The 22319-nt window shown below is 47.4% G+C and overlaps 11 protein-coding genes across 11 annotated transcripts; 2 read left to right on the top strand and 9 right to left on the bottom strand.

The window, feature by feature from the left end:
• Nucleotides 1-439: 439 nt before the first annotated feature.
• N7516_000184 (uncharacterized protein) lies at nucleotides 440-896 on the bottom strand (the record flags this gene model as incomplete). The annotated part of the gene is made up of 2 exons (XM_057212906.1): nucleotides 440-673; nucleotides 744-896. The coding sequence occupies 2 exons, from the start codon at nucleotides 894-896 to the stop codon at nucleotides 440-442; spliced, it is 387 nt and encodes a 128-aa protein (XP_057074789.1).
• Nucleotides 897-1641: 745 nt separating this feature from the next.
• N7516_000183 (putative MFS monocarboxylate transporter) lies at nucleotides 1642-3063 on the bottom strand (the record flags this gene model as incomplete). The annotated part of the gene is made up of 3 exons (XM_057212905.1): nucleotides 1642-2550; nucleotides 2601-2838; nucleotides 2894-3063. 3 exons carry the CDS (start codon nucleotides 3061-3063, stop codon nucleotides 1642-1644), a joined length of 1317 nt encoding a protein of 438 aa, XP_057074788.1.
• A 1057-nt stretch (nucleotides 3064-4120) lies between these two features.
• N7516_000182 (uncharacterized protein) lies at nucleotides 4121-4357 on the bottom strand (the record flags this gene model as incomplete). Its single annotated transcript, XM_057212904.1, has 1 exon — nucleotides 4121-4357. The coding sequence occupies one exon, from the start codon at nucleotides 4355-4357 to the stop codon at nucleotides 4121-4123; it is 237 nt and encodes a 78-aa protein (XP_057074787.1).
• Nucleotides 4358-5798: 1441 nt separating this feature from the next.
• Nucleotides 5799-7150, bottom strand: N7516_000181 (uncharacterized protein; the record flags this gene model as incomplete). The annotated part of the gene is made up of 2 exons (XM_057212903.1): nucleotides 5799-6545; nucleotides 6605-7150. The coding sequence occupies 2 exons, from the start codon at nucleotides 7148-7150 to the stop codon at nucleotides 5799-5801; spliced, it is 1293 nt and encodes a 430-aa protein (XP_057074786.1).
• A 494-nt stretch (nucleotides 7151-7644) lies between these two features.
• On the bottom strand, nucleotides 7645-9280 carry faeB-2 (putative feruloyl esterase; the record flags this gene model as incomplete). Its single annotated transcript, XM_057212902.1, has 2 exons — nucleotides 7645-8888; nucleotides 8941-9280. The coding sequence occupies 2 exons, from the start codon at nucleotides 9278-9280 to the stop codon at nucleotides 7645-7647; spliced, it is 1584 nt and encodes a 527-aa protein (XP_057074785.1).
• Nucleotides 9281-10315: 1035 nt separating this feature from the next.
• Nucleotides 10316-10657, bottom strand: N7516_000179 (uncharacterized protein; the record flags this gene model as incomplete). Its single annotated transcript, XM_057212901.1, has 1 exon — nucleotides 10316-10657. One exon carries the CDS (start codon nucleotides 10655-10657, stop codon nucleotides 10316-10318), a length of 342 nt encoding a protein of 113 aa, XP_057074784.1.
• Nucleotides 10658-11147: 490 nt separating this feature from the next.
• On the top strand, nucleotides 11148-12334 carry N7516_000178 (RTA1 domain-containing protein; the record flags this gene model as incomplete). The annotated part of the gene is made up of 4 exons (XM_057212900.1): nucleotides 11148-11169; nucleotides 11215-11593; nucleotides 11681-11918; nucleotides 11969-12334. 4 exons carry the CDS (start codon nucleotides 11148-11150, stop codon nucleotides 12332-12334), a joined length of 1005 nt encoding a protein of 334 aa, XP_057074783.1.
• A 68-nt stretch (nucleotides 12335-12402) lies between these two features.
• N7516_000177 (arylsulfotransferase family protein) lies at nucleotides 12403-14241 on the bottom strand (the record flags this gene model as incomplete). The annotated part of the gene is made up of 3 exons (XM_057212899.1): nucleotides 12403-13623; nucleotides 13692-14064; nucleotides 14195-14241. 3 exons carry the CDS (start codon nucleotides 14239-14241, stop codon nucleotides 12403-12405), a joined length of 1641 nt encoding a protein of 546 aa, XP_057074782.1.
• Nucleotides 14242-14977: 736 nt separating this feature from the next.
• N7516_000176 (uncharacterized protein) lies at nucleotides 14978-16307 on the bottom strand (the record flags this gene model as incomplete). The annotated part of the gene is made up of 2 exons (XM_057212898.1): nucleotides 14978-15929; nucleotides 15988-16307. 2 exons carry the CDS (start codon nucleotides 16305-16307, stop codon nucleotides 14978-14980), a joined length of 1272 nt encoding a protein of 423 aa, XP_057074781.1.
• An 822-nt stretch (nucleotides 16308-17129) lies between these two features.
• Nucleotides 17130-18955, top strand: N7516_000175 (MFS transporter; the record flags this gene model as incomplete). Its single annotated transcript, XM_057212897.1, has 6 exons — nucleotides 17130-17178; nucleotides 17250-17273; nucleotides 17337-17365; nucleotides 17432-17953; nucleotides 18017-18377; nucleotides 18468-18955. 6 exons carry the CDS (start codon nucleotides 17130-17132, stop codon nucleotides 18953-18955), a joined length of 1473 nt encoding a protein of 490 aa, XP_057074780.1.
• A 694-nt stretch (nucleotides 18956-19649) lies between these two features.
• Nucleotides 19650-20788, bottom strand: N7516_000174 (uncharacterized protein; the record flags this gene model as incomplete). The annotated part of the gene is made up of 3 exons (XM_057212896.1): nucleotides 19650-20336; nucleotides 20403-20469; nucleotides 20532-20788. The coding sequence occupies 3 exons, from the start codon at nucleotides 20786-20788 to the stop codon at nucleotides 19650-19652; spliced, it is 1011 nt and encodes a 336-aa protein (XP_057074779.1).
• Between the last annotated feature and the right edge of the window lie 1531 nt (nucleotides 20789-22319).

Raw genomic sequence — 22319 nt, 5'->3', positions numbered from 1 at the left:
ATTGTGGGTCCATGGGTGCCTCAGGCACCAAGGCACCCAACAGTTACACACTAGGCCAAAAGACCATTATATCTGGGCATTATGCTCAGAGAGACTAGGTTCCGATATATATAGTGTATGACATGACAAGCATTGGCGATTGTCTAAAATGTCTTGCGTTAGTTATATAAGCCTTGAATGGCATTGGGGTTTTGTACTCACTTCTCTAGGACGAATTTCCTGGGGCTGGTGTAAAATTGGTTGGTATAAGATGAGAAGTACTTATTTATGTACTACATCACAATTTCGCACGGTAAATTGATTTTCGATTCACAACTAACATAGAGATTTAAGAAGTAACGGCATATTAAGTCCATGCTTCATCTCTCATCCCCTAAAAAATATTGGATTTAGCCAGAACCAATCAAGTTATACATCGTTTAGGAGCCGAAGAGGGAACTCACAAGCCGAAAATGTTCTTAAATGTACTCCATCCAGGATAGGTATCCGGGTCACCAGCCTTACGGGTCATAAAACTATGATCTTCAGTGGCACAGGTTGGCTCTCCTGTGGCGTTCATAGGTTTAACATTGGTATCAACCAAGTTCTCACGCTGAATGAACTTATTTTGCCCGCTTGTCTTTTGCTCTTGCAAAGAAAGGAAGTCACCCATTGTTGATTTGGGATTGGTAGCCTGCGATATGAGAATTAGAACTCGTTAACGTATGGTTATGAAGCTGTCCTGTCGGCAATGAACCACATACCACTGCGTGACCCACACCTTCTTCTTTGCCACCTAACCAGAGCCTGTCGCCCCATCCTTCTCCACCGCCCACGTTGTTGGCGGGGGTGGGTTGGGCACTGCTGCCTCCGGCGACCGCAGTCGTTGGGCGATTGAAGCTAGGATCGCGGCCCATTTTGATGTTGTGGTTAGTTTGGCCTGGATAAGAGGTTATTAGCATAATAATTGGTATTGGGACCAAGAAGACGCTCCACATCATATATTTATGAAAGAAGTGAATGTCAAAAGTCGGCATTGTGATAAGGAGGTTGTATACTCACGATTTATTTATTGAGGAATTCAGTTCGCTGGTTTGCAGCTCTTCTGATTCAATTTGTACAGGTAGTGAGTATTTAAGCTGAAGTCGAATCCGTTTACTTCGTTTATGTCCTTTACGTCGTTTACTTGGATTTATATATGGTCTTGACCTAATACTTGCCACCAAACCCGGATGAAGTCATGATGAGTATATATATCAAGTATATATCGCTCCCTGTGATTGGTTCACTATCGAAGTAGTAACCTGGAAAGTACAGCCCTGGTAGACTCGTGTTTACTGTGTGTAGTGGTATTTATGTATCTAATACTGGTTTGTGTAGGTCTCTCGCGGCCTACAATAGCAATCGTTTTACGGCCTACTTCCTGACTATATAACGACTACCTTTTAATAAGTATTCTTGTTGATATTCTTGTTGATATTATTTTTGATATTATTTTTTTGGGTATTCCCCCTCGTTATTGGTGTCGGAACAAACATAGTACGCTGAGTTTTCAACTATCATAACATGCGACGAGGGTATGTATTACTTTAGAATTTGATGCATATTTACTTGTGTCGATCCAGAAAGGCAAACCTGCCTCTTCAGATTCCAATAAGCTGCTCACTTTTTGCGAGGGTGCTCTAGATCATACCGAACCACTCTGTAAGTTGGCCAAATCTGCAACAAAACAGCGCCAACCATCATGCACCCCGCAAAGACCTGAGCATGCAGAAACTCTGCAGTGTCAAGATTTACCAAAGCACCTGCAATGGGAGTTCCAGCGAGCGCGCCAAAAGACGATATCCCCCACATCATGCCCAAACGAGTCCCTAAAAAGCTCGAATCTTGACAAAAGATCGGATGTGCCACAATTGAAGTGGGTGCCGTAACCAAAACACCACTGAGAGCTCCCCAGTAGCATGCCCAGACAATAAACCCAGCCATACCGGTAGCCGCAATCCAAGTGAACATAGCAATGGCCGACGCAGTCACAGAGAATATCAAGATCCCAATGGGCTTGATATATGCAACAAGTAGATATGGAACGACTCGACCAATGACCGATGTCCCGTTGACAATAGCAACCATATAAAAGCTAAAATCGGTAGTGGTATGCACCACCGTGCGGGCATAGGAGGCGATATAGAAAATCGGCACGTAGTATGCGAGCATGACACATGTGAGAGACAGCGAAAACATCATAAACGACGGCTCGCGGAAGGCTCTCCAGTCGATAAGACTCCTTGCATGGGCCCTTTGGCCTGGTTGTCGACACAAGATTAGACATGCTACAATTGCAAGAAAGAGACTGATGAAGCCGATGCAGCGCACTGCCCATGGAAACCCGATCCTGGGCTGCAGTTGGCGGAACATGATAGGGAAAATGACGGCCCCAACGCTAGACCCAATTGATGCACACCCGATGGCGATTGGGCGTTTTGTGGTGAAACTCGTGGAGATGACCACGAGGGCTGGGATGTAGGAAATGCCGCCCCCCATTCCGACGCAAAATCCTTGCGCGAGCAATACCTGTTCCTGTCAGAAAATTTGTTCCTCCAATTTTGTACTTCTAGACTTACCTGATAGTACGAAGTGGCGAGACTCGTCATCATCATGCCAAATACAGTCAAGAAACTTCCGGATATGATTAGAGGCCGCAAGTATCCAATATCGACTAATGGCCCCGTAGCAAGACCAACCATTGGGATCAAAGTGGCTTGGATACTACCCACCCATGAGATTGTAGATGGTGTCTCATTTGGTAGAAGCTCTGTCTGGTAATACTCTTGAAAAGCGCCATAAGTCGTTAGCAGGCCCCTAAAACAAAGATTAGCTTGATCTATGTATAATACGACTATAATTTTAAACCAACCAAGAGTTTACAAAAACACAGAAACCCGCAAGGACATTTAGCCATGCATCAAGGCCTCCATTGACTCTTTTTTGGGGTTGTTCGTGTTCACCATCATTTTCGGGCGCCAAGTTTCCCGATGCGGGTGGTAAATGTGCTTGGGCGCCATGTATCTTCTCCGTTGAACGCATTTTGATATATTGCTGCCATGATGTATCATAGAAGAACAGGTACGAAATATAACAGTTATAAAGAAGAGAACCATTTTCCACTCCCCCCAACACTCCACTGTGGGGAAAAACTGGGGTCTCTATTAGTCACGGACTTCTTCGGTTCGACCGGCACTGGGTAACCGAGTTCTACCGATTTGGTTGTTATGGATGGATGATTTATGTTGTATATGTCGCTACTCCAAATGGGACGGGGGACTCCGATATTCCGAATGGCGAGCCTCGTTTTCACTATATCTACTTGGGAGCATTGCATATCCTTCCGCTTCCGGAATACATATCGCATCATCCTTGTCTGGGGTTCGCTTGGGCGTTGAACTTTGCCCATCTACATATTGTATTATAAGATGCTCGCTTTCGTATTTCGACCACAGTGTAAATATTTATCCGGTATAATATATGTACCGGATAATGCCTAGTACTTGAAACTAGACCTCCGCAAAGCCCATAAATGGGCCCGGGCCCCGGGCCCAAAGCTTGGGCCTACCTTCAGTGGGCTATAGGCCTAACCTTTGAAGCCCATTACTACGCATAGCTACGGTCTTAGCATACATAAAATAGCTGATTAATGACTGTTTTTTTATGTGTGTTCCGGCCTATACTCCGTATATACTGATGCTAGGGATCTCGGGGGCCTAAGGCCGTTAAAATAGACGAACGTAGCAAACAATTACTGAATGACTTTATTATATGCCGTGATCTTGGTAATCTTAGCCACGTGTGATCTCTGTGACCTACAATTTGAGGCTTGATTAGTAATTAAAATACCCAAGATTACTAGCAAAATCTGTTTTACTTACGCAGCTGCGACGAATTGGCATATTTGTATTGTTTGGCGCCGATTGGGCCCGATTGGGCCCCTATTCTGGGCTTAGTGGGCTCTCACCCCGGGCTCATAGCTCAGCCCATTTGCGGGTTGGGTTGGGTTGGGCTTTGTGGATAGTGTAATTCTGGATGGCTGCTCGCAAATCTTAGAATGGCCGATTCTGCCATTCAGCCTTATATGCAAGCATCATCATCAGTCTGCCTTAGACTTTCCCAGCTCGTACGCCTCGTCTGGATTGGCTGTTGGCGCTGGCAAAGAAGCCAAGGTTAAATCCACATCCTTTCCATTCCGGCCAATTGCATTCAGAGCCCGAACTAGGTTCAGAGTCTTAGGGATAGGCTTATCTTTCAGATTGACAAGGAAGGAAAGGGGTCTAGGGGCGGTCACAGACCGTTCTTCTTCCAAGCATAAGCGCGACTCGGGTAACATTAGAGGGTCCGAGGATTTAGAAACTCTATTGCTATAATATCTAACTGATATATCGATGACTCTATAAACCACCCTTATTCTAAGACCGAAAGGCAACTCCTCTTCGCAAATAGCTTCGTCGGCCGCGGTAGTTATAGTTACTTTTTCCTTTATAGTAGTTAACCTAATACTAAAAACTATAGATATAGGGCTAGTTCGCCTTTTATCTACTCCCGTCGCTAGTAGGGGCTAAAAGAGGTATATAAGCGTAGTGTGATTATATAGGAATAAGAGAACGTCCTACTAAGTAAGCGTATCTAAGAGAGGGTAATAAGCTTTCTTAGCTATCTAGATTAAGTAAAGGACTGTCTAGTCGTTAGCTATACTAAATTGCGGTTATAATCTACTCCTAAGTAGGCAAACTTTAAAAGGGACTTTACGTAGGGTTAGATCTAATAGAAAGTTATACCGATATCAAACTTACCGAGCTAAAGAAGATAGGGCACGGTGCTAGCTTAAAGATATTATAGTCTACGTACTATATAATACTAGGTAGAGGGATGGTTTTAGACGGGGGTTTACGAGATTTTCTAAGCGTATTAGTGTATCGCGCCTATAGACTTAGCGAATAGTAGTAGGTCGGAGGAAGATATAACCTAGTTGACTTAGGAGTTAGGCGAGTTAAAGGAGCCTAGAGGAAGGTGGTATTTGAGAAAGCGGAGGCCCAACAACCCCGACATGCCCGACAAGCATCCTGACTAGTGCTTAAAGGCGCCTTACTGGGAAGATGTGGGGGTCACTTGCTTATTCTCCAAGCAAACCTCGATCTTCATTATTTATCAACGTACCTAGGGATCTCAATATCAACCTAGCTACAACACAAAAGCTCACCCCTTTAGATGACGAGAAGGAGCTGGCTTAGACTCATTCAGGGCCACGTAGGACCTCACCAAGTCAAACATGCCCGAAGTTGAAAGAAAACTATGGTATCGGTGGGACCTCGAAAGGTCTAAACAACCCTCCGCCCCTCAACGTCGTTTTCTCTATGCGGATTGGCCATCTTACTCTGCTTATGTTGCACTGCTAGGGCTTAATATGAAGGTGGCAGAGACTTTCTCCACGGAATAGAATTGAAGTAAGTCTCGGACGTCTTGTTGTGTGAAGAGGAAATATAAGTGGCCGACTATGCTTGTTCTGAAATCAACAAGAAGGAAAAATATATCCAATGTCTTAATTCCAGAAAGCATCGGTCGCTATGACCGGCGATATACGTATATGTATGTAATGCTGGCGGGATTTTACATCTGAGCCACCAATCAAGGCTTCAAAACAGGCGGGATATCAAATTACAAATGAGGGAAACAGGAGTCTGTTCATGTCCTGAATGCAGAAAGAAAATCGTAAAAACCAATGATAACAATAACCGCCCCCAAAAAACTCATTTTCCAAATGACACATTTCATCACTCGTCCTCAAACTGGTCTGCCCAAGTTCCAGTAATGGGTGAAAACGTAGAGTCCAATTTGTCCATTGCCGATTGTGGCTTGGAAGCCGCAGGAGCGCTTTCGGTTTCAGTTTTGGGCTCGGGTTTAGTCTCAGTCTTAACCTTAGTCTCCGGCGTGGAAGCAGGTTTAGTCTCAGTCTTCTTCGTCTCAGCCTTCTTGGGTGCCTCAGGCAAATCCGGGAAGGCACTCTTATCATCCAGCCCTGGCGCAGCAGGGCTCTCTGTTGCAAATATACTGTCAGCTAAGCCCTTGCGTGGCCGATCCCCCTGTGGGGTACGCGGAGATCCACGGCCACGCCCACCTCGACCACCGCGTCCACGACCACGGTTACCACCAGGGTGATCCGCAGCCTCATCTGGGCGGGCCTCTTCAGAGTCTCGTCGCACGGCGCCAGACACGCCACCATGCATACCGCGTCGGAATTGACTGCCTCCACCGCGGGGGTCATAATCTTCCTCACGTTTCTCCGAGTCCCATTCACGGCCCGTCTGAGCCTTGAGTTTCCGCTGTCTATTTCTCTCACGTTCACTATCCATCTGACGGCGGTGCGCGAGTTCCTCGCGACGTTTCTTCGCTGCCTCCTGCTCGCGCTCCACGAACGACGCCTGATCAGCTTCGGCGCGAGCGTGAGCAGCAGCCTTCTTTACGGCGTTCTCTTTGGCTGCAGCAATGCGTTTGGATAGTTCTTCTTCAGTGAGTTTAGGCTGGAAGTAAAAAGTCAGCTTCGTGCTTTGGATATCTTGGTAAGAGAAGAACTACACACCTTTCTCAGGCCACCAGTGGCACTCCGATCACCACGAACAGCTGGCACACGCTGGGAATCAGCGCCATCCACAGCCTGGTCTTCACCATTTCCCTCTTCTACCGGACCGGTCTTCTCCTTAGGCTCTTTATGCTCAACGGGTTTGTCGGTCTTGTCGGTCTTGTCGGTCTTCTCGGGCTTTGACTTCGAAACACCAGCCTCGCGCGCATCGGCAGCAGGCGCATTAAGAGGAGTCTTTTTGCGCGGGGAGCTTTCTGACCGTTTTTGCTCTGACTCCCGTCCACCGCGCCCTCCTTTACCCCGACCCCGTCGTCCCCGGCCTCGTTCACCGCCACGGCCCCGCTGCGGAGTCTCCCCACGTGGAACTGGCTGCTCGGGAGCTGGCTTCTCAGGTACCTGTACCTCCTGTGACTCTGGCTCTGGCTCGGGCGTAATGAGATCTGTCTGCGCCTGCTGTTCTTCCGTGGAGATCGGGATAATCTCATCGTCAAATAGGTCGTCGGCGCCTCGAGTTTGTGCGAACTGGTCCATCTCAGGGTCTGCCATTGCGGTTGGAAGTGAAGAAGTGTACTTGGAGGTCGGACAGGTCAAGGGTAGGTTGTGAAATCGAAACCCGAGAGTGCGCGGGATTCTCACTGCTATATACGCGATCCGAGGGGTAGCTTCGACGGGGGTGCCTCAAATGGTGATCCGTGCGCAGTATAGTGGGGGTAGGAATATATTGTCTGCTATCAAAATTTGCAATAATTCATATAAAAGCCATGTATAAGGGAGAACTGATTAACGGAATTATAGAGGTCACACAGCTCAACTGATCTGCAATCCAGCCGGGGCAGGCTGCTAGGCGGTCTGCCATTGCTCCGGAGCGCATTGTTTTTGCCGTTGAATTCCGTCTATTTTCTGCCGACATGATGTCCCTACAAGGTTGTTTACATCCTCTTTGTAAATGAGCGGAACGGGATTGATCAAATCTAACAATAGTTGGATGGAATTTATAGGTGGACTGAATGAGTCCTATACACAAAAAGTGGCAACCCAGCCTAAACACACTGCCAAGCGTTCTCATCGGTGTAGTTTCCAGGACCCTGGAACACATTGCGACGAGGCCAGCGGCAGTGCTTGCGCCTGTATTCGACCTTAGAGCCAGGTCCGTTGGAGAACTTAGCACCACGAACAGTCTCGGGTGCCTTGCCTTCCTCAACCCACTGGACCATAGCCATAAGAACATTGTCCTCGGGATTGGTCCCATCGTAAGTATCGATTCCCTGGCCAATACCATAGGCACCGTCACCTCCACGGCAATGGCCCATACCGCTAATTTGGAAGAAGCGGTAGAATTCATCCAACTTATTGGGCGGTAATTTCATGGTGTTTGACACGTGAGAGTAGTACATCTTGGAGTCTTCGGAGCTAATCAGCTGGTCTTGGAGGCCATGGTAGTGCAGGATTTTGCCACCGGTCTTTTTGAATGGAGATAGATCGCCTTCCCACGTTTGGATGTTGTACGGGTTCTGAGCGAGAGCTACAGCGGCATCTTTCAATGTGAAGTTGGCCCCGCTCCAGGACGGGTTGTTGTAGACGACATAACGGTACCAGTCTTCGCTGTATGGGAACGGTGTGCCGCTGTACATTATGGGCGCAGCAAGGACCTCCGAGCCAGGCTGCATGCGGGGGTATAGCAGGGTGCCATTAATTCCATACAATGGCGATAGCACTTGCTGGGCGGTGTTCACTTGGGCGCTTGTAAGACAGCTTGTTTTCTTTGAGGCACTGGGGTCACAAGTCAATGTTTCCAGGACAGGGCGGCAGAGATCTGGATCTTCAATAATTCCATCTTCGGCACCATCAATAGTATCACATTGGCGGAGGATCTCTTGGTGGACAATCTCCCATTCATCTGTAGACAGGAATGTGTCTGAAGTTGGCGAGCCAGTGATAGTATAGAAACGTGCGCTCCATGAAAACAAGTTGATTAGGTTTATGGCGGGGTGACCAGCGACCACCCCATCAAAGTCGTTAGGGTATTTTTGAACAGACTTCCAACCTTGGCGGCCACCAGTCGAGCATCCGAGGTAGTAGCTCTTCTTGAAGCCCTCATCGTAAAATTGGTTGGTGAGCTCCTTGCCAATTACAACTCCGGTGTGAATGGAACGGTATGCATAATCTTTGACTACCTCAGGTTTGCGGTAGAAAGGCTTCCCTGAGGTACCATTGTGTCCGTTGTTGGCTCCGACCGTGGCAAACCCTAGTTGTGCGGTGTATGCGAGGTCATGGTATTGGATGCCTGCGTTGAGATTAGCTTGTCTCAAGATGCTAGGTTTGGAAACAACACTTACACCCGGAGATACCACCATTTCCGGTACTCAAAAAACGACCCTTATATTCACGAGGGAACCAAGCCTCTAGCGTGATCTCGCTGCTGTTCGAGGTTGACACGGCCATGGCGACTCGGCACAGGTCTACCGAGACGGCCTGGTTCGATCCACTACAGCTAGGCGGATTGTCTACCAAGGATAGGTTGCTGCCTCCCTGTACAAACTCGACGAAGTTGACATTGACATTGGGAATGTGGATTTGATCACCAAAATTGATACATTTTGATTGAAAGGCATCTTGACTAGCCAGGGCAAGCGAGCCCATGACCGCCAACAAAGGCAATGCATAAAGACGAGTCATATTGGGGAGAGACCGTGGAAAATGGTTCAGGCCGCAATATTTGCAGACCAGCGGCCTTTAATAGCATGCCATTTGTTCCGAGGTATGTTTTCCTGCTCTTATTGCAGTGGTATCATCGCGTATCATATACAGACTTTGAGACGGCAAATATTAGGACTAGAAATTCCCGAAGGGCTTGACTTGCAGATCCATGACGAAAAGGCTGAAACGTCCGAAGTTGGGCCGAGCACCTAGTAAGTGGGTATTAGAGGCATGAGCGAATGAGCAAGTGCTGTTATGCGGAGATGATAGTAAAGAACACGGCTAATTGAGCACCGAAAGGGCAAAATAGTCGAAACAGGGGGTTGATGATAAAGGAAAATCCGAGAATGGCAAACGGAATTCCTATTTCCTGAAGTCGGATAATCCGGGGATCTCCACAAATGCGGAGAACACCCCTATTTCGGTTCAAGGCTGTTGGAATCGGCACTTCTGAGTACATGTATCTCATGACGTACCTACATACATGTAGTTAGATATTAATTCAAGGTCTTGTAATGGTGACTAACCTTGGAGGCTCCTTTGATTTGGATTGTAAACAACGGACTTGTGAGTTGCCATTTCAAGTTAGTTTCGCCTTTTTAGGTTTAGCGCTCTAATTAACCGACACGTGACCTCTGCTCCGACATAAAAGGCCATTCTCGAAATCATCTTGACCGATTAACATTTGATAGCCCATTTTCTGGCCCCACTGCCAAGATAGATCGTTTATTCGACGGGCCGCATTAAAGCGAGGGACTCAATCAAAGGTCTTGGTAAGATATAGCATCCTACGACGTGAAACCATGGTCATGTACCCAGAGGCTGAAGGTATTTCTTGGAAGCCGATAGTGAGGCTCTTCGCTTCATGGGGGCGGCTTGGCCTCTCACGCGGTATTTGGACAATATATAGGTTCATACGGTGATGTAACTAATGAAGTGGATCAAACAATCAAATATCTCGCGCTGCAGTAGAATATCACGATCGAAGGTATCGAGGGCGATGGTCAAAAGATGTCAGACATCGTCAGCCAATCCACGAGGAGATTGCTCCAAACGACGCACGGTAAAACCAGTAAAGCGGGCCCAAAGCTCCACCAGAGAGGATATCGGCTCGGCCCTACCAGCGGTTTGAAGATCATGGAGAAAATCATCGCGCAGCTGAAGGGCAGCGGGGAATGAGGCAGTAGAAATGGAGAGGGTGTGTGTGAAACGGCCATCTGTGATGGTGAGGATTTGGCTGCCCCAAATGTTGCTGGACGACGACGAGGTGGATAGTTCATCAGGCGTTGACCAGTTCGAGGAAGTTGAAGCCGACAAGACAGCCGACGGCCCTGGCAATTCGGTCGAGATCAACATGACAAAGAAACAATTGAGCGGCCTAGGCTAGGCGTCAGCATATTTTTTCCCCATCGCGAACGCCAGACCCTGCCATATATTCTTCATATTTTTGTCTTAGCATCGTCGTTGGCGGTGGGGGCGCAATCGCGACGGGTGGGTCTTGTGAGATGTTGAGCCCTAAGCGTCTTACCGTGCAGTGACGCTAGCTCACCGTGCACCATTCCCAAGGTTGCCGCCAATCTGACACACCAAAATAGCAGCCTCTATATGAGACTAGAGGCTCCTTGGGGGCCAGAAATGCGTCGGTTGGGGGCCAGAAATGCGTCGGACCAATGCCGATCAGGCAGCCATTCTAAAGGCCAAAACCCGACGGCTGATCGACCGTGAGATTTGATTTAAGAATGTCGCCCGTTAGCACCTTGTGACTTTTCTCCGCTCGTCTGTTCTGTTGTTCTTCTATCACTCTCTTTGATCTCTGGGTGCTGTTATACTCTTGTTGACCGTTATTATGGGTTGGCCAACTCATTGTGGTATGTTCTTCTATTGATCTTCTGGGCCTTGACTGATCTTGATAGATTTGTCTAGCGAGGACGCTCAATATGCCTACTGCGCTAATGGGCCCGCCGCTGTCTTCTTCACTGTTCTATTCGGACTTACCTGGATCGCCCATTTCGCTCAAGCGATCATGTACCGGAAGAGGTTCTGCTGGGTGATTGTAGTAGGCGCAGTGTGGCAATGCATCGGAATGATTATGCGCACCTACTCGACTATCGATCAGACTAAGTCGACGACCACGGCCGCCGGACAGCTGTTGATCCTTCTAACGCCCTTATGGGTGAACGCCTTTGTATATATGATCTTCGGCCGTATGGTCTACTACTTCTTACCAGAGAAGAAGGTGGCAGGCATCCGGGCCGAAAGACTGGCCCAAATCTTCATCTGGCTGGATATAAGGTAAGTTTCGCCCCGAAAGGCCGCCCTGGGTCAATTGTCTAGGACACTCTTCTTATATAATGAAACTAGCTGACACTGATCTAACAGCTCTTTTATTGTTCAAGCGACTGGTGGTGTTATGGACTCGGACTTTAGCGCTGAGATGAACAAAATAGGACTGCACATCTACACAGCCGGTATTGCAGCGCAACAGTTCTTCATCCTATGCTTCTGCGGACTGCTATTCGCCTTTCACCGTCGGATGCAAGGGAATAGTAGCATTTCTCGTGGCGGTGGCTGGCGCCCGTTGGTGATGGCTATGTGGGCCACTTTGACATTTATCACGGTAGGTCACCTTTCCAGGACCATTAGTTATAGACGACTAATACATATTAGATTCGAATCATCTACCGTCTGATTGAATTTGCCGATACCGATAAGGCCGGGACAAGCCCCTTGACCCTTCACGAGGCACCCTTCTACTGCCTAGAATTACTGCCCATGCTCTCCGCCATGGTCATCTGGAACATCTGGCACCCTGGCCGTTATCTCCAAGGAGATGACTGTGACTTTCCCAAGAAAGTAAAGCTGTCCCGTAAGGAAAAGAAGATGATAAAGCAAGAAGCCAAAGATAGCAAGCGCCGGGGTCGTCGTCGTTCGTCTAGTCGTAAGGGTGCACCTGTTTCTGAGTATCAGCCGACGAATTCGTTCGATGAAGGGGCTCTGGAGTCGCAGGGTTATCCATTGCGAGGACATAGGTAATCAGCTATATATCAAGTAGGGAGTGCATACAGAGAGAGCTATTCCGGCGCTGAATACCCTAGGTAGTCTCACATCATCCGTATTTGATCCTGTACAAACTGTATAGGGCGCGGAATCAATGAAGGTCTCTCCACAACCCCCGAGATTCCCAGAGCCTTTCCCTGAGTGTCCTTTCCTACCACTCGGAGGTAGTGGTTGTCTAGCGCTTCTGGAATATTAATTAAAGTTTCGAATCCGGTCTTAGTGATGTTTTCGATGGAGACGAACACTTGTTCTCCTCCATCAGCACTGTTACGGCGAGAGGCCTGCAATTCCCAACTGACCACCTTAGTTGCGCCATTCCAACTGACATAAAGTCTGTTATCTTCTCCAATTACTGCGGAAGGGGCTTCTCGGGGTTGGCCAATCCACAAACGCCTCAGTACACGATAGGAGAACGCTTCCTGCGTGTTAAATCCGACCTTGGGCGCATAATGAATATCGCATAGAAGTCGTCCATCCGTGGTAAACTCAGACCATGACGGCACTGTCCCATAGCCTAAAAGCCGATTCCCATTGGGAAGAATCTGTAAAGACCCTCGTGCGTGTGTGATAGCTGTCTGGTGTTTGTTCTGGTACGGCTGATATAGAAGTTGTGCCGTCATTTGTTTTACGTTTAATTTGACAATCTTCCCCATCGTCGGGTGTGCAGGCTCTTGGGCCCCAAAGCCATTATCGAAAATTGTCATGATTAGCGTATCGCTGTCGATGAGTTCTCCGGTCTCGAGAATCCTGGCATGGTGCTGGCCATCAAATACAGTCGCGTTGTGGTCGTCATCATGATCTCCCACTGGTGATAAATTGGCAAATGAATTCTTTTCACCTCCCAATTTCCAGACCACGTCGCCAGTTTGACCATCAATATACGCGATGCTCGACATATGCCGTATTGAAACCAAATAGTTACCATGCGAGTCCGCGTGCGCACTGTTCAGGACAAATGGCTCGAAGGGATGATCTGAATCCTCGCCCCAACCTGGTGTGAATGCATGGTAACCTTCTTCCAGTTTATAATGGCTAGCAACCGTCCATTGGAAAAGGACCTCCCCTGTGGCAATATCGATCTCTTGAATACCGTTGTCACGTAGCCAACCGTGTCGTGGACCGCCAACCGGGCTAAGGTCGAAGGGAATGTCCTTGTTTACCACCAGAAGGGCCGTTCCCTTTGGCGTTATGTCAAAGTCATGGTCGTCGGCGGTCCAGCCATCTCCGGATCGGATCTGATACACTTCATCATATGTCGAGTTGAGCTAAAGGAAATATAAGTAAGCCCCGTGTCTGCACTCATTTCCGCTAGCGATGGGCTAAGTGTACTCACCATGTACCAATGGCCAACCTCGCTAGCTGGGTCTTTGCTAGCCCAAAAGCTGAGGTACGGCTCATCATCGAGGAACCGTACATCAACCGCCCAAGTCTTTCCATAGCGTACCGGATCGTTCCATACAAGGCCGCCATAAGTATCTAAAATCATCGGACCTGGATTCGAGACCTCGGTTCCCCAAGGTCCCATAAGAAGTAGGTGGTCTTTGTTATCATGACATGTCGGATGATCTTTCTGGATGTTTAGTATGGGGCCTATCGCTGGAGAAGAACGGTAGGTTTGGTGAGGCCACGCGCCGAGTGTTCCTTCAGAGTATTCTTTGGAGCGGAAATAGGAGCGGATGTCGGCATTGGTCACCTGGGCGTGGAGACTGGAGATGGCCAGCCAAATCAAGTAGCTATGACTTAAAGCCTTCATTCTGGAATTTCCTCATTGGATCTCCTCTATCGCTTCGTAGGAACCTTATTCAGACTGCCCAATGGAATGTTGGCGTCACTTACCATTTTAAAACAAATCGACCTAGCTCGCGAGCCCCCCATCGGAGCATTGTGACCCGCCAAAAACCAAGCATAGCTCCGTGAAAATGGACCTTGCTAGTGCCTGATTGGGTTGGTTCTTCTCAGCTGGGAGCACGGGTACACGGGTGTCACAAAAAGCAAGTTGTGATGGTCTATGTTGATTTCCGAATTAGTTTCAGCCTGTAGCTTGCTCATTGGCACATATCGTTCGTAAATCCGGAGTAGAGATTCAGATACGGAGGAACAAGATTGTAGGATTCATAAGAGCAAAGTGGATGGGGAGAGAGAAGGGAGGAAAAGACGGAGAGAGAAGCTGTCTACTACATGTGGATGTCTCATGTGGGACTGGCTGCCTCAGGCAGAATCAGGCACCCAACATACATCCAGCTACCAGATGTTCAGTATTATAAGCAAATCTCCAGGGAAATAAATCAAATAGTGCTGAGACTGCCTACTGCTCACAATGTAGTCCACCCTGTCCGCATAATGCTGGGCCATGATTACCTATCCGCTAGCCATCCAGATAGCGTTACCAATGATAATTTGCGATGGTGTGAACGTGAACGTAAGACCCTAAAATTTGCGGTACGTGTTGCTTCCTGCTTCCACATCTGGGATTGTCGCAGGGAGGTAATGTAGATCCAATGTAATCATTCCACGGCAATTCCTCTCTTATGAGCCACCTTAAAGAATCTCGATGCGACAGACATGCAGCGAAAGCACGACCGCAATATCTGATATATCAAAATAAATTCCCCTGCGTTACTATTTGTTACCGGGCAGGAAAGCAACCGCTAAGAGAATATCATACACCCATTTGACCACCCCAGCCAATACGAAAGAAAGTCCTAACCGCCCTTGTTGACCCAAATATCCAGTCAAGAGGGGACCTCCACTCTGTGCCAGGGTCCGAGTCATGTTAACAACCCCCATAGCAGCTGTACGCTCTTCGGCTGGAACTCGCTGCGCTAGAAATGTCTGGCGTGGAGCTTGGTCGAAATCGAGAAAGATTGCCCTCGTCACCAGGAGCATAACAGCTCCATTCAATTTATCAGGAAGCGGCAGGAGCATGAGAGCCGTAGATGCAATAAGATGGCCAATGATCATTGTGCGGAGAATGCCAAAGCGTCTGACAGCAGGAATTGCCAGGATGTTGGACATCGATATAATAACGCTACATGTTGAGAATATCGAACCGAGTAGCCCGTCCGAGGTATTGGGAAATTTCCGGTTTATAAAGTAGGTGAGCCAAGAGTCTGTGGAGAACCCGGTGCCGACATTATCAAACATTATTATCGGACAGAATTTGAGTAAGAAACATCTTGTTGGTAAACTGATGGAAAATACTGGGGTTGTAGAGCGCCTATGGTACGGAAGAAGAGGTTCGCTCTCGTTCATAGATCTTGGCTGTATGGCTTCAGACGATGGTGAGTCCTGTGGCTCTGCCTCGCACATGTCAGTGAGGAAAAAAGTTACCGCGGTCTTCAAGACACCAATCGCCGAATAAAGGAAAAATGTCGCACGATAGGCATCGAGTGTTGCTATTTTATTTGACTGAAGGCACTGTATTAGCCATCCAGTCGCTAGCAATCCTAATGCCCCTCCCCATGATCCCAAAGTGTAGTACCAAGTGAGAGAAGCGTTAAGACTTTCGGCGGGAAGTAGATGTGCTAAAGTTGACTCTTCGATAACCTTGAATGGACCAATGTCTCCTCCACTAAAAACGAAAATATCGTCAACACCAACTCAAGGGGAGAGAATTCGGACTTGCTCACCTAGGACTGATCACCCCAAAAATGCTTGCTGTTAGAAGAACCCAGAAGTTGTCACAGGTAGCAAAAATGGCCCCACTGAGAGCCATCGAAATTGATCCGAAAGCCAGCATTCTTCTGCGGCCGAGACTATCAGCCATCAAGCTAGTGAGAACGCTGATGACAAGATCTCCAAGGAGAGTCGCCGACATGAAGATGCCAATTTTGGCATCGGAATTTCCAAGAGAGGAGAGAAACAAGGATAGAATCAGAGTAGAGCCGCCATAGGCACACACTCGAATAGATCGCAGAAGGAACAATAATTGCACGTCGTGGGTTGACATCGTCGATGCAGGGGTCGACTGAGATTGTCAGGAAACAAGTGTTGCCAACGTTCTGGCTGCTTATGAAAAGATATGTTCTTATGAGAGATTTCCCATTACGAACCACCTGTTATGTATGGTCTCTATGCTTGTGCCGAATTGGAACAACCAAAATAAGATCAAAACAATAGAATACAATATTGCGACAGACCCTAGGAACTGAGAATCAGAGAATGTGGTCAATATATCACAGCATGTTAAAGTTAGCTGTGAGAGGTGTTTCCAACTGCGACAGGTTTATTGTTTCCACCACAAGTTCAAGGGGGAAAAGAAGTAAAAGAAATAGTCCTGAGGCTGAAGGTTGAAGGCTCAGCGGGACGATCCTTCATCTATGAAGACCCATAGCGCGCGCTCACAGGATGTTGAGGCCTTAATGCGTGAATTAACACTGCCGATGAAGGCTAGTATAACCAACATTGGAAGGTACTTTGATTATTAAAGCCACGGTCATAGTAATTCAGGTATTTTAATTTTTCTGCCCTCCTAAAATATGGAATTCCGGCATACAATCCCCCTCCAACTGGGGTTTGACCTGTCAGAGCTATGGCTCTTTGTCCTACTTCATGTCTGCCTTCAGAGACATTGGAAACCAAACACAGCAGGCGAAAATCATCGACAATCACACAAGGGATTATATCACCAGCTAGGTCAATTTTCTTTAAAGAATTAAAGATATTGTACGTCGGTTCAGTCCGGTTCCACTTGTCAACCTTTTCAGATGCGGGAGTTGACAATATAATAACCTTGCATTCCAATCTTCCTTTTTTTCACGCCCATCTCAAAATGGGCCCTCGTGCACCCAAGCTACCTGTACACCAACTGGTAGTATTAGGTGAGATTAATCTTTATCCGCACACGATATCACCCAAAGTTCGGTTTCTGACGCAATTGCCTTTCTTCTAGCAATATGTCGGGTTGCGGAGCCAGGTATGTATAGACTCCCTCTATGCAGACACAGCAACAAACCCTAATTTACATTACGGTGAAAAGTGGTCCTGACATCTGTGCTACCATATCTCGTATGTTGAAATCGCAACGATCAACACCTCGCACTGATTGCTTTTTGACACGGCTTTAAATTCTAGCCGGAGATGCTAGAGGATGTTGGTGTTCCAAAGTCCAGTCTCGGTAAATGGGTTGGACTTGTAACAGCTACAACATCATGTGCTCAAGGTGTAACGGCTTTCTTTTGGGGAATGCTGTCAGACTATTGGGGCCGCAAACCAGTCATTCTTGTTGGGTTGACAAGTACCATGATATTTACCATCCTCTTCGGCCTGTCCAAAAGTTTAACTCAGGTGCTCACCATTCGCGCCATTCTTGGCCTGGTGAATGGAAATGTTGGTATTCTCCGAGCAATGGTCGCGGAAATGGTGCCAGAACCGTCGCTTCAGCCCCGGGCCTATAGTATTTTACCTTTGGTCTTCACCATTGGATGCATTCTGGGTCCTTCCATTGGAGGTGGGCTGGCTCGCCCTGCAGAGAGGTTCCCCTCAATATTTGATGGCCCATCGGAAATTTGGAGAAATTATCCCTTCTTACTACCGAATTTGGTTGCAGGAGGCTTCTTCTTGACAGGAATAATCACTGGATTTCTCTTTCTACAGGTCAGACTTCTCGTGTCATTCGAATAAGAGTTCTATATTCATCAACTCTAACTTACTTAACAGGAAACCCTCACTGCTCGCAAAGCGAGTCGTGACCCAGGTCTCATTCTTGGAAATAAGTTGATATATCATTTTCGCAGGACAACGATTACTCAGGGGGATAACGGTGGTGAACATGAGCCTTTGCTTGGATCGAGGGATACCGTTACCGAAGGGGACTCGGCCATGGTGGCAGAGAGACCAAGGTGGGTAGAAGTCTTTTCTTCTCAATCAAACCTTGTTCTGCTTCTCTATGCCCTTTTAGGATTCCACACCATGGCTTTTGATACTTTGCTTCCTGTGTTTCTACATCTGGAAAGCCAGCCATTGCATGCCAATCCAGAAGTCCGATTGCCCTGGAAGTTTTCCGGCGGATTTGGAATGAGTAAGTGACTATACAAGCTTGTTCAGTGATCTTTTGTCTAAATCCTTTGTTCTCGATAAGATAATAAAGGAATTAGGCTAAGTTCTGCAGATTCCCAAATGATTGGCACTATGTCCACCTGCGTCGGCGTCTTTGGTTTCCTACTCCAAATGTTGATCTTTCCTCCAATTGCAAAACGCTACGGCATTCTACGATGCCTTTGGACTGCCTCAATCATTTATCCTTTCTTATATCTGGCAGTTCCATTTGCTATTTTTCTCCCACCCTCATTGCAACCAGGAGGTGTCGGCCTGCTTATGTTCATAAAATTGGCAGCGACCACTTTTGCCTTCCCGTGTTGTACCATCCAATTGACCAAATCCGTGGGTCGGCTCTCCGCCCTGGGTACATTGAATGGAGTCGCGACCAGTGTGAGCTCATTCGGAAGAGCCATTGGACCCGCTGTTGTGGGTGCAACCTTCTCGTTTGGTGTTCAAAGAGGGTATATTATTATTACTTGGTGGATATTAGCAGCGTTTAGTACGTTGTCTATCTTGTGTCTCCGCTGGATTTCCGATGAACCCAAGGAATCTTTGTGAAGTCTACCTGGAGATTGGTCTAGGTGTTATTTACAGATTGTGCATAAGCCATATGCTTCAAACTGAGTATCGTAGTAATTAGGTTTTAGATTAAATCGTGCGCATCCCTGGGTTTGCCAAATCCTTGAGCACATGAGATACGAATAGGGGGGTTACCAGGTTGTCAGATGACATTTTACCAGTGGCTTGTAGTAGGAGGTTAGTATGACGTTGATACTGCTAGTAGGAGGTAGGAATAATAAATCACGCCTTAGTAAGCTGTTTGGTTGTTAGGGTCGATTCTTCTTGTAAGGGTCTAAAAATTACCAGTGGCATTATGATACTGAGGGGTATTTGAAATACTAGAATGCTACCAATATTAGCTAGTAATATTCATAACCCAATGAGACACGTATTGTATTTTGTTTTTAATACCTAATTCTCGTCAGTTATACGATAAAATACGAGCGAGATATTATGTGGGCACCTTGTACTAATAACCTGACAGCTTACTAGGCCGTACTACTAGCAATACCAACCTCCTACCAGAAGAAGATGGTAAAAATAACACCTGATCACCTGGCAACCTGACGACTACCGCACCGGGGAGATACCTCTCCTTCAAACTTCCTTCAAAAGGTTAACCTTTAATAATCATGGGATCTGGATATTTCAAGATTCAAATCAAGTTGGAATTGTATATATCTGCTGAACTTCAAGCCCCATGGATCTCTTTCCCCGGCTGAATATAATCCAATTTGTTAGACCCAGGCCCTCTCAAAACCTCGAATTTCATTTTCATCCAATCTGCACATGTATATTTTCCTTGTGAGATCCCTGGGTCACCCTCCAGTGGCCACATAATCGTTGATCGTGCTGGTCGTAATAGAAATGCAAGACTGTATCGCTCTTCCATGCCCATCCCTGGCAGTGACGCAACGCGATGCAACACGCTATGGAATCGGCGACTGGAGAGAACACTTAAAGCATCGCCAATATTGACTAGAGCCATCCCACTTTGAGGGGGCACGTACAGCCAGTCTGTACTGCCGGAAGGCAATATTTGAAGGCCGGGGGTATCGGCAAAGAGGAAGGTCAGAGAGCCCATATCTGTGTGAGCCTGTTGGGGCACATGTAACGTAGACTCGCCACAATGCATGTACTTCAGCATACGGACGATATTCATTGATGGTTCACCAGACTCTGACTGCGGAATGTCATGTAATGATTGCAAGGTATGCTCTCCCGACAGGCATAAATTATCGGAAAGAATACTGAGGATATCATGGGCAAGAGATAGGCATGTGGTAGTGAAGTGCTCTAGGTCTGGCAAATGATGGTCCATTATCTGGGGTCGTGGAGCATGCCCCGAGGTAGACGATAGAATGTCGTCTTGTCCAACCTGTACCGGAAATGTTCAGTCTTCGCATGAATGGTGATCCTCCCAAGAGGGACAATTTTGACTCACAGCATAGCTTTCAAACCCATCTCGTGTCCCTTTGATACCTCCAACGTTTCGTCCAACTGGCTTATAGCTATACTCATGAGAGGTTGTCAGTTTATATTCGTGTATTAAGTACGTAAGTAGTGATCGTACCCATTCAACTTTAGTTCACCGAACTTGTCAATATCATAGTACTCTTTATCACGGGTCGCTAGTGCGAAGAGACCACGAGTAAGCGACTTCATGTTTGTCAGACAACTCTGAGCGCCTTTGTCCTCTGAAAGGTCCAAGTAGAAAATCCCGTCATTTTGTGCAGCATTGACGAGCTTGGCTATCTCTTTGGGCGATCGGGCTTTCATTCCCGTGGCATTTATGGTATGCAGCTTAGTGACGAAGCTGGAAGGCAGCATGGCTGAACTAAGCACTTCAACAAAGCACACGGCCAGCAAAAGCAATCACGTCACTCCCTCGAGGTGCAAAAGGTGAACAGCTGAGGGGAAATACCAGGCTTTACAACCGCTGCCTTACCTTTCCTTCCTTGATTTTTTCGTGCTACAGTAGTCTAGTGAATATGTAACACAAACATGTGAAAAGACCCATGGTGCTTTCAGATACTATATCGCTGATACATCAACCAGCCCCATACTATCCGAAGTGATGAAACATGGTTACTCCTCCTGTAAACAAGGGAATTGCTATGACCGATTGCATCCGATCGCTTATGCACTTTGTGATGCATACCTAGGTAGTCACACCTGAGCACTACGATATTATGCTTCATGCATTCTGCCGATCGGCTGACCCAGATTTCAGAGTTTGTGACTATTCATGCCCAGCCTGAGGGACTATCCCAGTCTCTGTAATGTATTTGCAGTATATGAGACGTTGTTTCTTCGTACCCTGCCATAAGGGACGGGACTATCCATGGATATTTTACAGCCGTTGGATAAAGGAAATATATTTCCGAGCTGTATATTTAGAGACCAATGTCATACAGTCTGCCAATCTACAGACCTGAGAATCCCCCGAACTTTTTAGTTGAAGTTCTCTTCCTTGCTGCACTATGACGATCGAATATTTCTGGACCTCACTCGACCCAGGCTATCAGAAGCATATTCAGGCGATCGAGCAATCAGACAAGGTCAAAGTCGCCTTCCCCCTCGTTATCACCCGACAGCTCCGGATTCTGAGGGGTCCAAGGATGCAATATTTCGTGAGATATCCCGCCTGGCTGCACAGCCCAATGATTTAAGTGTTACTTCGCCACTGAGAAGATTGCTTGACGCTCATGGCGGCGCCATTCACGTCCGCAACCTCCCATTGGGTAGTACCCAAGACTTCTCTGATTTTATCACTGCTTTGGTGGGAACCGGGCCGTATGGTTGGAAACCACACATCCACAAAGGTTCCGAAGTGCCCAGGAAGCCGTTGGCGGAGCATGTCATAACTGCAGATGAGTGAGTCCCCCCGAGATATTCAACGGCGGCAATTTTCACGAGGTGTATTTGATACATGCTGATATACGGTCGCCAAGGGGGCCAGGATTAAAGAGCTCAATTGAAAAAGGCATCGCTTTCAAGGTCCCGCACACAGCAATGTGGCAGGATGGAACTCTTGGGGGAGCTAGGGTTTACAAACCCTGCGCTTTTGGACCGCCAGAAAGTTCACAGGGAGTCGATGAGTGCATCTTTATTCTAGACACGGAGGAGAACAGGCGGCAGGTTGAGGGTCGTATCCGCGAATTGGCTGGTATGGGTGGATAGCGCGATGACTTGAAAGATCATCTCGATCTTCCGGAATGGCAGCGGAGAGGGTTTGATTGGACTTGGAAAGAAGGTGGCGGATTGGAGGTTGTTAATCGTATGCCGGGTGCGTTCCCTCTCATAATGATTCAATTGTGTACCGTCAGATTGATGCTAAAAGATTCTTTCGATCTAGGTG

The sequence above is a fragment of the Penicillium verrucosum genome (assembly GCF_028828655.1).
Source record: "Penicillium verrucosum strain IBT 35672 chromosome Unknown utg000001l_segment0_segment0, whole genome shotgun sequence".
Lineage (NCBI taxonomy): Eukaryota > Fungi > Ascomycota > Eurotiomycetes > Eurotiales > Aspergillaceae > Penicillium > Penicillium verrucosum.
This window is presented reverse-complemented; position numbering and strand designations above follow the sequence as displayed.